A 13,461-nucleotide genomic window follows, 5' to 3' on the forward strand; every position below is an offset into this window, starting at 1 on the left:
CTCTTTTGAAGTGACCTGGTTGATTACAGTTGTAGCAATTTCTGACTCTTGATTTGGATCGGTTCTTTGACTTCCCACGAGCTCCGGATCTACCATAGTTGTTCGAACTCCTTTGATAACTCCTGCCTCTACCTTCTGTGATGAGAGCCTGTCCTTGATTTTCAGGCTTCTTTCTCATCTTCTCATTGAGTAGAAGAGCCGATGTGACATCTTTCAACTCAATAGTAGTCTTACCGTGCAGGATGGTTGTTGCCAAATTATCGTACGAAGATGGCAACGAGTTCAATAGCAAGATGGCTTTATCTTCTTCCTCGATTTTCACTCTGAGGTTGGCAAGCTGTGTGATTAGTCCGTTAAACACATTTAAATGTGACAAAAAATTCGTACCTTCACTCATGTGTAGGGCGTATAACTGCTTCTTCAGGTACAATTTATTTGTCAGCGTTTTGGACATGTATAGGCTTTCCAACCTTGTCCAAATTCCACGTGCAGTGTCTTCATCAATGATGTTATTTACCACATCATCTGATAAGTGCAACCTGATTGCACTAGCAGCTCTTTCATCCAAGTCAGCCCAATCCTCAGCTTTCATGGTATCAGGCTTTTTGGAATCAACATCTAGAACCTTGTGTAATCCTTGTTGGATGAGCAGATCTCTCATCCTTCTTTGCCATGTTGAGAAACCGTTATCTCCATTGAATTTTGCTACCTCGTACTTTACTCCGGACATTTTTATTTTTCACCAAGTATAGTACTACCGACAGTGAATAGTATTTCAGTGAACGAGCAGAACCTGTGCTCTGATACCAGTTGTTGGGAATAAACCCCTTACCAAAATAATATTCACGGTAATAAAGCGGAATAATAATGTAGCACCGAGATACGGTAATTAACAAGAATAAAAGAGTAACAATGACACCAAGATTTTTACGTGGAAAACCCTTCTGAATAAGGGGAAAAAAACCACGACCCCGAGAGGAGCAACTGATATCACTATAGTAAGGAATTTTACACTTTGTAGGTCGGAGGTAAATACTCCAAAGACCACTACAACACTCAAAAGAAATAACCCTCTTTTGATATTCCCACCTCACTACAATATCGCTCACTCTCTATTTTCCTCACAGACTATTTTCTTATACCTTGTCTGTGAAACCTCACTCTTTCTTTCTCTCTTTGTTGGTGTGAAGAAATGAGAGTTGAAGCTCTCCTTTTATAGCCAAAGCTTCACCCTCTAAAGCCTACAATATTTGACAATTTACACACATTTTTCACAATTCAACAAAGTTGGCTACCAAACCAAAGAAATTCAACAAGGTTGGCTACCAACCAAACCAAGTCAACAAGGTTGTCTACCAAACCAAAGAAAACTCTTATTAGGCACATGCCTAATACTTCTTCAATGAGATGGACATCATCATAAAATACCCGAATTAATCCACTGACATTTGCAAGAACTAGCACGGAGTATCCCAAAGGGGTTGATCTTGGCGGAACGTCTCTATTTTTTGTGGTCTTAACAAAATGTCCCCTTTTTCCCCACTTGAACACCTAGTTCCTTAATTTTAAAGCTTGAAATTCTTATTTGATAGTTGAAAATAAAAGTTAATAATCGATTTAAATATTGATAATTTGTGCTTAAACTTTTAGTTCAAACACATATTTTTGGTGATTTACTATAAAAATCTCAAAACTCAATTGTTGGACCTTAAAAAGTGTTAAGAAGACAAAATGAGTCTTTTTTATTTTATGTTATTCGACTAAATTGGTGATTGATGATTGTTTGTGTTGGTATTTGGAAGCTTTGTTTCGACTGTGAGATGATTTGGAGGAGATTTGGGATGGGCTTATCGAAATTGAAGTTGCAAATTCAAAGAAACACTTTGTTAAAACAATCCAAAAAAATATGTCAATCCGGTATAATTTGATGAACAACTTAACATAGATAGACAAAATATAGCATCAGCTCTTCCGACCCAGTAGAGAAATTGTTGAAGAGCACGAGTATGACAATCCGGTAGACTTCAATGAACAAGTTAACAGATAGGTAGAATAATGATAATATCAACTCTACCGAATTAGTAGAGAAATCTTGAAGAGCAAAAATATGACAAATCGGAAGATTTCGATGAGCAATTTAATTCGGTGAAGAAACCCCTGAAGAACTTGTGCAGGTCTGGGGTCATTTCTTAAATACACAAATTTTGATAACATTCCGATAAGATCGCTCCAAAAAGTCCCATTATTTCAATCAACATGACATTTGTCATATCACACTAGCGCAAATATTGGATAGTTGTAATCACCAATTTTACACATATGAAAAGGGGTGAATTTATAGGTGTAATTATGGGATAAATAAACACATGGTCTTTCCGTAAAATTAGTTATTTACTGTATATATTTTCTAAAATTGGTATAATATTAGCTATTGGAACTTAGAAGGTTGAATGGTGCATTTGGTTGGAAATTGAGTTATTTACTAAGAGGTATAGGGATCAATTCTTAGTTGATAGATTTTTTTTTTTTTTTAAATAGTGAATCCATGTACTAGAAATCCTAGATCCGGCCCTGCGTACGAAAAAATCACATATGCAACTTTTTCCTTCTCTAATGAGATTTGAATCCAAATTTCTAGAGTTCATTGTACTTTCATTAAGCATCAAACCACACATAAAAAACATTTTTCTAGGTTAATAATTTCATTGTGTCAGTATTTATACAGTATTAGTGACAAAATCTATACTTTGATAGCAGAAACATCTGAAAGCTTCCAATTCATTGCAGATTGAGCTTCAGTCGCAACAAGTTAAGAAGGGTATTTTGACTTTGGTTGAAGGTTCTTTGAGATCATGGTAACAACCTAAAATTCATGTTTTTCTCTCGAGAATTTACCTTCATTTTCTATCAAGATAGAAGTCTATATAGTCATGTTCTAAATTGAGAAGGAAGGTGTTCAATTATGATTAGAGATATCACCAAATAACATATGGCGTTGTCTCTTGAATACCCAAGATTTCAGTTTTGATATTTGAATAGGATATTTTCATTGTAGATGATTTAGATTTGTCTTGTAAGGTTTGATGGCATTCCTTTTTTTTTTCTTTACATTAGTATTTGTATCAGCTTACGTATACCTCGACTGTTTGCGTTGAAAATCAGTTACCTCCTACCAACACAGGAACCGTTAACTCTGCCATTCAAAGCTCAGACAAAGAGAGAAAAGGTACAGTGACATTAGCAGTTATTCCTTTTCTACAATAGAGACAAAACGGAAGAATCTTGAGAGTTTAAATTGCCATTTTTCAAATTTTTGGATGAGCAAAACCTTATTTGTGTTTCTACTTATTTATCTTTGTACCTGTGAAAACATTTTCCACCTGCTTTTTTTCTTTTTTTTCGTTATATACCTCTTTATTATCTGATATATTTCGTTATAGCTGAGATAATAAGGTATATGATGAATATAATTAGGATGTGAACATGGATTAACATATACAGATATACTACTATTGGAACAGCTCAGGCATAATATTAGGAGCTTTTCAATTCAATATTAAATGTGGAAATTCAAAATTTATTATTTTTGTACAAAGAAAAGAATATACTCATCATATAAGTCCTAGTACGATTGAAGACTTATATATCTGTATATCATCATCCTAATGACAAGTAGAAATAAACTCAAACAAATCCCTAATACGGTTTGCAATATTGACATACTAAGCTTCTCTTTATTTTCTTATATAGTTGCAGTAATAGAAAATAATTTTCAGACTTTAAAGGGCTAGGGACTGTACTAGTTTTTACTTTTTATGCCCTCTTTTATCTGCTATACTACAATGTTGTGACCATCTTACATGTATTTAGATGAATATCTCTTTCTTTTCTTTTTCTTTTTGTAATCGAGAGATCTACGAAGGCCAGCTGGCGTAGGGTTGGATATTCGGTGGATAATCAGCCCACCCCTCTACCTTTTTCCACTTAAATTTCAGGCTTTTGTCCTTGGCAAAGTTCAAACTCGTGATGTGTGCCTAATCCAAACATCAAGCGTTTTGCTCTTACCACTGAACCAAAGCCCTGGCGCGAGCGAGTATCTTTACACAACTACAGCGTCTGCAGTTTTTTTGGCATGACTCTCTTTGACAAATCCAACATATAGGTCTGTCCTGCTTGTGTCACATTCTGGAAGTCTTGTTTTACCTCCTTCAGACATGTTCTTCACAAATTCAACGAGATTTCGCCAATTCTCTGGTTCGAATAACCGTTTGTTCAATCTCAAGTAAGTAAATGCACTCAATCCATTTCCAGACTCTGATTTACTTGTTGCCAAAACTTGTGCATATCCTCCTCCATCATACCTTTCCAGCGCGTTTTCTCCGGCTAGTTCAATTCCAGCAATTTGAGTCGCCTTTTTCACTTGTCGAACCAAACCTTCTGGCGAGCAATTTGCACTCTGTGGCTGTTCGCCATCTCTCATTTCCATACACGTAAAGTTAAACACGACACCATGTTTCGCGAACATACGTGCTATAGGTAGATAACCATCTCTATGCCTTGTATTATAGTATCCTGCTGTTAATTCTGCTGCATGTGATCTTGTGTTATAATGCCAATGAATTCCAGCTACTTTTCCTGATAATTTAGCTCCAGTTCCTCTAAATATACCTTCTGCTGATCCTAGGATTCTATCGCCGTGTTCCAATAATTTCCCTGAATACCATTCTAGGAAAAACTGTCCATATTCATTGTTCCATGTTCCATCCCTTTTGAAAAATCCAGTGTCCTCTGGAAACTGATTGTATTGTCCCGAATCGTGGGGCCCGCCCCGGCCCCAGTCATTCTTTCCCTTTGCTTCTGCAGCTGCTGCTAGTGAAGCTTTCATGTACTGTTGATTTCAACAAAGAAAAAGGTTAGTTAGTTTGTTTCATTCTGTGTAAATTTCTATATAGGGGCTAAGATGCATGAACCGAAGGTTCAATTGAATCCCTTTCGTTAGAAAATCATATCATACAAACAAGGTGAAATAATTTATATATATATATAAATTGTTGAATCGCTCTGACATAAGAAAAACTTTTATTGTAGCGGCAAAGGCGGCTCAAAAATATCTTTAGGTAGGTAGTACATTCTTGCACTTTTTTGAATCCCGTCGTTAGTTCGAGCTGCCCTCATTATCATAAGGGAAAACAGGTAAACTCCGATACATAACTCCTTAGTAAGACGGCCAGACGGATATCAAAGACCACTTTGTTAAGCAGTGACTTTATTAACAAAGAGTCTTCTACAACTCTCTACCACGCAAAAGAATTGTACTACTTCGCGCAGGAATTTTTTGCTCCGCCATTGTTTCTAGGTACTGAAAGGGAGCCTTGGCATAACTGGTAAAGTTGCTGATATGTGACCACGAGGTCGCGGGTTCGAGCCGTGGAAATACCTCTTGCATAAATGCAGGGTAAGACTACGTACAATAGACCTTTGTGGTCCGACCCTTCCGCAGACTTCGCACATAGCGGGAGCTTAGTACATGTGATCTTGGATCTCTCATGCAAGTAAATACATTAATATTTTAAACAACATATGTGAAAAAAGGTTACCTTGTCATAGCACTGAAATTCTCCAATTCCAGGAAATCTCCAAGTACCATTGCTTTCTGGATAAGATGGATATCTCAGTTCCCCACAAGGACCCATTCCCACTTGTATTTCCTGTAGAAGAAAAAGAGAATTTGAATTTCAGAAGTTTCTCTTTTGTTTTAGCTTGGAATATTGTGGTCCCTATTTGTGACTTTCTAAATATAGCTCTAAATTTTAGTGGTCCATCATTTGGATTTGTTTAAACCAACAAGTTTAGTGGATCATATGAGATTGACATAAAGTAATTCATTGATCTTGATCTTTCACCGATAAAGTTCCTGTTATGTGACTAGGATGTCACATGTTCGAGCCGTGAAAACAGTTATATCAATTGATAATATAAAGAATTTTCGCATTATAGTGTAATTCAACAAGTTGAAAGGGAGCTTCGGCGTAACAGGTAAAGTTGTTGTCATGTGACTAGGAGGTCACGGGTTCGAGCTGTGGAAACAGCCTCTTATAGAAATACAGGGTAAGGCTGCATACAATAAACTCTTATGGTTCGGCCCTTCCCCGGACCTCGCGCATAGCGGGAGCTTAGTTCACTGAGCTGCCCTTAAGACTGTATACAATAGACCCTTGTGGTGTAGCCCTTCCCAGACCTTATGTATAGCAGGAGCTTAGTGCACCGAACTACAATAGGTTATTATGGGAACACGGGTCAAGTATATCCTTCTATTTTCGGATATTGTTTATATTTAAACTCCATTATACTATCCGGCTAAATTTACCCATACCGTTATACTATTCGGCCAATCAATATTTATTATATGGAAGGACGTGCAATTACCTTTTGAGATATCTGATTGTAATTTTGTTTTTACACGATCAATGCATAGAACTTAAACGCTTTGTCAATATACTGACATTAGATATGTGACATAGAAGAGTTAAAAGACTTACCACTATAACATCTCCCAAATAATTCTTGAATCTTTCTCTGAAACTTCTCATAAATTCAGTGTATACTTGAATTGGTGTTCTTCCTCTGATTACAGGTAATAAATCACAACCTAAGGAAATGTACTCAGGATTTCTCCTGCCTGATCTGTCTGTGTAAACAAGATCAGGATTTTTGCTGATTTCTTCAAGTACCCATGGAGGTAGAGGGATACTGCAAAAATCAATTAGAAATATTTTAGATATATAAATATTGGTTTGTCTCAAGTCTGAATGGTGAAAAAGAAACTAATCCTCCTCCTACTTAATCATAAAAGAAAAAAAAAACAGCCTAGTGCAGCAAGTTCCCGCTATGCGTGGGGTCCGGGGAAGGGGCTGAACCACTTATGTCTATTATACGCAGTCTTACCCTACCTGCTTTGAATAATTAGAGAAGATTATATAAAAGGTTAAATCTTGAGATTTTGGATGCTGTTGCAATAGTGTAGGATATGTTTTTGGCCATATATATAATTCTATCAACAATTTCAAAGCAGAAGATTGATACATTGAAAAAAAAAAAGATCTAATAGATGTGTTCATTTATAGAATGAAATTTTTCTTATAATATTGCAGCTTATTGGTGCCTACCGGAAATAGATGTTGGTAGTTGGCCGATTCAGAATTTAGAGATTGTGGGTTCTGAGTAGAGAAAATAGGTTATGAAATATATATCTAGCTACCTCTATGTATATTTGTTTTCAACACACATATATAACATTCAATTTCGAAATATTAAGTTCTACCGAACTTGCAAACTCATGATTGAATCCGCTTTGAATCATGGTAAAAAGAGAGATAGATAGGGAAATAATAATATATTGTTTCAAGCTATGTTGCTCAGATTCTTTAAAAGTGTTGTTGTACCCGTGTTGGATCCTCCAAAAATGCACTAAATTTGGAGGATCCCACGCACCCAACAATATTTTTGAAGAGTTTGAGTAACATAGGTTTCAAGCATAAGTCACAAGTTCGAGCCGTGGAATCAGAGCAGGCTGCCTACATCACACCCTTTAAGGTGCGGCCCTCCCCGGACCTTGCATAATCGCGAGATACTTCACACTGAACTGTCTTTTATTTCAAGCATAAAACAAAAATGGTTAAAGGAGCCTTATAATAATACCTGCAAGAGTCTCCAACATTGCCACCACATTGATGAAAAGACATGACAACTTGAAGCTTCAAACCATGTTCTTGAACCATTTTTACAAGTTCATAATATCCATCCCAATTATATTTCAAAGGTCCATCTTTTTCAACTAAACCCCACCAACAATCCACCATTACTCCTTCAACTCCAGCACTTTTTAATGCCATTAAACTAGCATTCATCGCTCTCGGCTTGTTCAAGTTCCCTCCAATATTTATAGTATCAAGTGGTAACATCACAAAAACTGGTACCTTTGTGGTACTACTATTATTGCTATGAGTACTAGTTGTTAGTACATGAAGTTTCTCTCCTTCTTCTTCATTGTTTATATTTCTTCCTTCCATATTAGGAGCAAAGAATTGAATTTCTTTGGAATTCTTTGCTTTGAGATGGAATGATGGCTTGATTTGAGCAAAGCAAGTCATGTTTGAGATATCATCATGATGTCTTGAATTTTTTGTTTCTTTTTTATTGATAAAAGAAGTTGAAGAATGAAGTGTTAAAGACATTTTGTGTGTGTGTGTGTGTGTATTTTTTTGAAAATAGAAGATGTAGGAATTGGTGAAGCTTTTGGATGTTTATTTATAAAGGGGATGCAATATTGGTATATGGAAGAGGGATTTTGAGAGTTTTTATTTAAGAAATTAAGGAAAAAAAGTGTAAAAGTTCAAAACAGGTCAGCATTCCTTTTGGAGGTTTGTACTCAACTTGATGAATGACATATAAAAAAACAATTTTATATTTCTTTATAGTCCTGGATTTTAACCAAGTCAAGAAAAATGCAATATGATGTGATATTAAAAAAAAAAGGAGGACAATTCTTGTTTCTTTATTTGCGTGAATTGCGGATTGTACCACTAAAATCCAACCATACAATAACAAGTGTTACCCTTCGCTTGCCTCGTGACCAACACTTTTAACTTTTGATCATGAAATTTTGCTCATGGAAACCAGCAGGGCCAAAGTTAAAGACCATCCCAAAAAGTATCATAATTTTGCAATTTTTTTTGAACGGAAGTGTGGTGGAATTGTTGGGATCCATTCACCTTTTAGTCAAAAGTCTCAAATTTGGTTGTCGAAATTGAGAAGCTTTTGGTAGGAAACGTTTTATCCCGTCAATGGCTCTTCGATAAGAATTTAAATTAGTTGTGTCAGTGGAATTCAGATACAGTCAAATCTCTCTATAACAACTTCGCTTGTTCTGAATATTTTTGGATGTTATAGCGAATTGTTGTTATATAAAACATATATTATAATAGAACATGAGATTTGGTTCCAAAAAAATTTAGCTTTAATAAAGAAGTATTGTTTATATAAGGATGATATTATAAAGAGGTACTGTATCAATTTTTACAACCTCTTAATTCTTGAGAATATCTTATGGTAAGTCTTGTTTTATTTCTGATATTTTTATAAAAAGATGAGGTTTGCTTGTGTTGTCTGAGTCACCTCTAATTTAGCAGCTGATTGTGGTGCATACAAATTACACTCTGTTAGAAAAACAAATACAGGATTTAGGACGGGTTTTTATGAGTCTAACCTTTATGGAATTTAATTTTTTAGGCTTAAAGTATATATATACATGCAAAAAAATAATTATAATGAATAAATATAGTAAGATCAAAAAAATAATTATAATGAATAAATAAGGTAGGATTATGCTAGAAAAACAGCTTTTACCATTTCCTTTTTTTTTATTTCTCACCCGGTATCCGATACTCGCATTGGAACCTGACTATATATTTGAATTCGCGCCGCGTAGGGCCCCATTCGGGGAGAAACGCTCCCTACCAAGAATTTTTCATACTCAGGGCTTGAATCCGAGACTTTCGTTAAGGGAAGAGCAGTCCCATCAACTGCACCCCTTATCTCGGTGTTTACTTGGGTGAAAATAAATGTTAGGATTGGGGCTGTGGGTTTGCATATGCCTTGAGTTATCGTCAAAGTTGTGATGGAACGATACATGCTTTTTCATCCTTAATTAGAGTTTTTCGATCAAGTTTTGAAAATGAAGTTGCCTTTAGTCTGCTTTACCCCAAAGTAAAACTTCCAAGGAAGAACTCAAAGTAATCGTGCCCCTAAACGATTAAATAAAAGCATATTCCTCGAGTTCTCTCTTTTGATCCCTCCAAAATAAGGAAGTAATTATTTACTTTCCTTTAATAAGTTAATGTAACAATCTAGCCCGCCAGTAATATTGTCCGCTTTGGGTTCGGTGCTCACATGTTTAAAACACGTCATTTAAGACTTGTTAACTTATATATCTAGTATTCTTTTTGTGTTTTTGTCGATGAGAAACTCTGTCTAAAGTCTGAGGATGTTACGGTTAAATATTTACATCCTTTCCAATCCGTCAATAATTGTTTCCATGTTATAGATATTTTTAGCAGGAGGTAGAGCTGCAGAGATATTTTCAAATTTCAATAACTTTCTAGCTTTTCAAGCAAATATCTTTTGTAACTTCGTTCCCTACCTGTTTATTTGGATAGAGAAAAAAAATATGAAAATATTGTGAAGTTTTCGGTCTTATATTCTCCGCTACAATAACAATAACAATATCCTCAGTATATTCTCATGTGGGGTCTGGAGAAGGGTGTGTTTACGTAGTCTTGCCCCTGCCTAGAGAAGGTAGAGAAGCTATCTCCAATAGACCCTCAGCTCAGAATATATTCTCCACTAACTTTTTTATAAAAAAAAAATCACCAAGGGGTATGGTGGAATAGATAGGATCATTCTAACCTTAATTAGAGATTTCGAGTTCGAAATAACTGAATGGAGAAACCCATGGTAGATATCATTTTTCCCTTTAATAGACTCTACACGACTCAAATCTAGATTATTCAGACCAACAGGTATTAAATACCAAATAATTATACAAAAAATAATATTTGTGTGATAACCATTGGGTGGCTTTGTATTGCCACAACTTTGCAAGCCCCACATAAATTAGCACATTCTTCTTGACATATACTTGGACAAGTCTAGCTCTTCATACACATTTGTGGATGAAAAAAAAATCTTGAATTTTCCAATTTTCTTCTATATTTATATAATTCATTTAATTGATAAGTATGAATATATATATATATATATATATATATATATATATATATATATATATATATATATATATATATATATATATATATATATATATATATATAGTGTCCTTAAAAGAAGTTGGAGTTTGTGGTTATAATCAAAGTCTTTGCTTTCCTTTTCTTCAACAACTCTTTTTCTCAAGAATCAGTAAAAGTCACAGATAAACTACTTTGATCCATCTTTACACACTGTTTATATGTGTTCATAATCAAGAAAAAAAATTGTGAGTAATAACAAAATTTGGACAATAAAATAAGTAGAAGGCAACAACTACCTTACCCTATATTGTAGATTGGAAACAATTTAAAATTACATATATCATGCATTCGTATGGATGACATATATCGTGGTTAAGAGATAATTAACATTATAACAATATATATGTCGTTTGATCATGGTCAAACAATAACTCTTATATTGATGACACGTGTCATGCACTTCTTGTGTTTTTACCGAGAGTGGATTAGAAAAAATGAGTATTATTTTTAAGTGATAGTATATGAATATTATGTAAGGTGAATTGTTGAAGTAACCATCTATGCCTTCGAGTGACATGACATTTTTTAGTGTTTTTTAGTTTTGCAATATACAACATAGTTTAATTATTTTTTGTTGCAATTATTAATTTTGTAACTATAAATACGAAATTTAGAATGATTATTCGTGAAATTAATCCCACGATAACATGACTTATATAAAGGTGCCGTGCTGTGTGTGCTAAGAACTCTGCACTTTTCAACCTTTTTCATGCAAGTTTTGGACATGAAAAGGATGCTTTGAAGAAATTTGAAGAAAAAACCTATCCATAAAGTGGACCAAGAAGTGATTGGAAAGTTTGCAAGTTGAAATTATGATATCGTTTTGAGTCTAAAAATTTGGGAAATTAAATGATTGGTGGTGCTTGTGCCTGCGTATATACATTATGTTTTTTGCTTGAAAGAAACCAAAATGAAGAAGAAAAAGGCTTGGCTAACTTTGCTTTCGTGTTTGTTACACCAAAACGTGCATTGTTGACTGGGGCGTAGCTAGAACTTATATAGTTAGTGATGTTTTATACTTCAATATCACACAAGAGGGATGATTTTGTGGTGCCTAATTTTTGCGTGCATTGAACTATTGAAGGATTTAGTTCTTCTATGCGTTCCTTATACTAGAGTTGTAGAATAAATAATGCAGAAAATAAAAGAACACACGAATTTTTACGTGGAAAACACTCGGATCAAAAGTGAAAAAACCACGACTTACTTTCCAGTAGGATTTCTCCCAACATATCACTATAACTCTGAGCCAAATTTTTTTACAAACTCTTGCAAACCTAAGGATTAATTCTAACTTTTGTAGCAACATGACACATGTTGCTGTGAATGCATCAAATTAACTCTAACTTGAACAATACAACTCAGAATTTACAACCTCTTGCAACCTAAGGATTAACTCTAACTCTTGTAGAAACACGCCACAGGAAGTTGCGATTACTTCAAGTTAACTCTAACTTGAATGATACAACTCAGGTACATAGTAGAATTTGCTTCTAAGAAAGCTGAAAGGTATAACTCAAAACGCCTACTACACTTTGGACTGAAATAAAAACAGACACATAAACTCTTTATAGATTTGGTTCTTCAATCTGGCCCGTGTAGTTTCAGGATTGCACTCTTAAATTTCACAGGTATTGCTCACAAAATATCTTGCTATTTTGCTCTCAATTCTGCTTAACTTCGTATATGTGCGTCACGGTAAAGAGAACACAACTGATATTTATAGAGTTAGTAAAATAACGATTAACTAGAGTTTTAATGTTTTACTCTTCCTTGATGGAAAAGTTCTAGTTAACTTCAACTCCCAACTCTTTCCTTATTTTGAATAGAGTTCTCTTCAAGTAAAGAGTCCTGGTCCTTATCAATTATGCAATCTTTTCGTTTAGGGATTATCAGAAATAATCACTTATGTTTATACCTTGCACGTGCATGCTTTTTGCTTGAATCTAACTGTGACATATGTACATTGTCCATGACCTGGTTCATGCATGTGTTTCTTTGTCAATTATCAAAACCAAAACTGCTCAATCAACACTTACTAGTATCACGACTCAGATTTTTCGCCCTCGGGAGTCGTGATGGCGCCTACTCGTGGAAGCTAGGCAAACCGAATATTGCAAAATTATCTCCCTTTTTATTTAAACATATTAAACAATATAAAATACTAAGTGGTTAAACAACGGAATAAGATTAAACAATCAGAAATGCGGAAGCCGAAACTTAATATTCCAACCAAACACTGCTACATAATTTGAAGTACAATACTACCCAAAATTTGGTGTCACAAGTCACGGACTGTCTAAGAACACTACAACAAAGTCTGAATGAAATACATAAGTATGTCTCTGAGTAAGTAAAAATAGAAAGAGAAAAGCTAGGAAGAGACGCCAAGGCCCGCGGACGTCTGCAGGACTACCTCGGGTCGCATGTGTGGACTGAAGACAACACCCTCACTGCGGTCCAAACGCTCCGGTAGCAGTATCTACACACAGTGCAGGGTGTAGTATCAGCACAACCGACCCCATGTGCTGGTAAGTGTCTAGCCTAACCTCGGCGAAGTAGTGACGAGGCTAAGACCAGACAACCAAATAAATCT

General features: G+C 35.1%; 1 protein-coding gene across 1 annotated transcript; it reads right to left on the reverse strand.

Annotated features, from left to right (window-relative positions):
* Positions 1-3,549: 3,549 nt before the first annotated feature.
* LOC107813561 (beta-amylase 3, chloroplastic) lies at positions 3,550-8,320 on the reverse strand. The gene is made up of 4 exons (XM_016638844.2): positions 7,699-8,320; positions 6,540-6,750; positions 5,598-5,708; positions 3,550-4,888 (listed from the first exon to the last, which is right to left on the reverse strand). The coding sequence occupies exons 1-4, from the start codon at positions 8,232-8,234 to the stop codon at positions 4,100-4,102; spliced, it is 1,647 nt and encodes a 548-aa protein (XP_016494330.1). The 5' UTR covers positions 8,235-8,320; the 3' UTR covers positions 3,550-4,099.
* Positions 8,321-13,461: the final 5,141 nt, after the last annotated feature.

The sequence above is a fragment of the Nicotiana tabacum genome, chromosome 5 (assembly GCF_000715075.1).
Source record: "Nicotiana tabacum cultivar K326 chromosome 5, ASM71507v2, whole genome shotgun sequence".
NCBI classification, from domain to species: Eukaryota; Viridiplantae; Streptophyta; class Magnoliopsida; order Solanales; family Solanaceae; genus Nicotiana; species Nicotiana tabacum.

Coding starts and splice junctions, on each gene's coding strand:
- LOC107813561 (XM_016638844.2), bottom strand. CDS start 8,234: ATGTCTTTAACACTTCATTCTTCAACTTCTTTTATCAATAAAAAAGAA. Junction 6,751..7,698: donor AATGTTGGAGACTCTTGCAG/GTATTATTATAA, acceptor TGATTTTTGCAG/TATCCCTCTACCTCCATGGG. Junction 4,889..5,597: donor AATTTCAGTGCTATGACAAG/GTAACCTTTTTT, acceptor TGAAATCAACAG/TACATGAAAGCTTCACTAGC.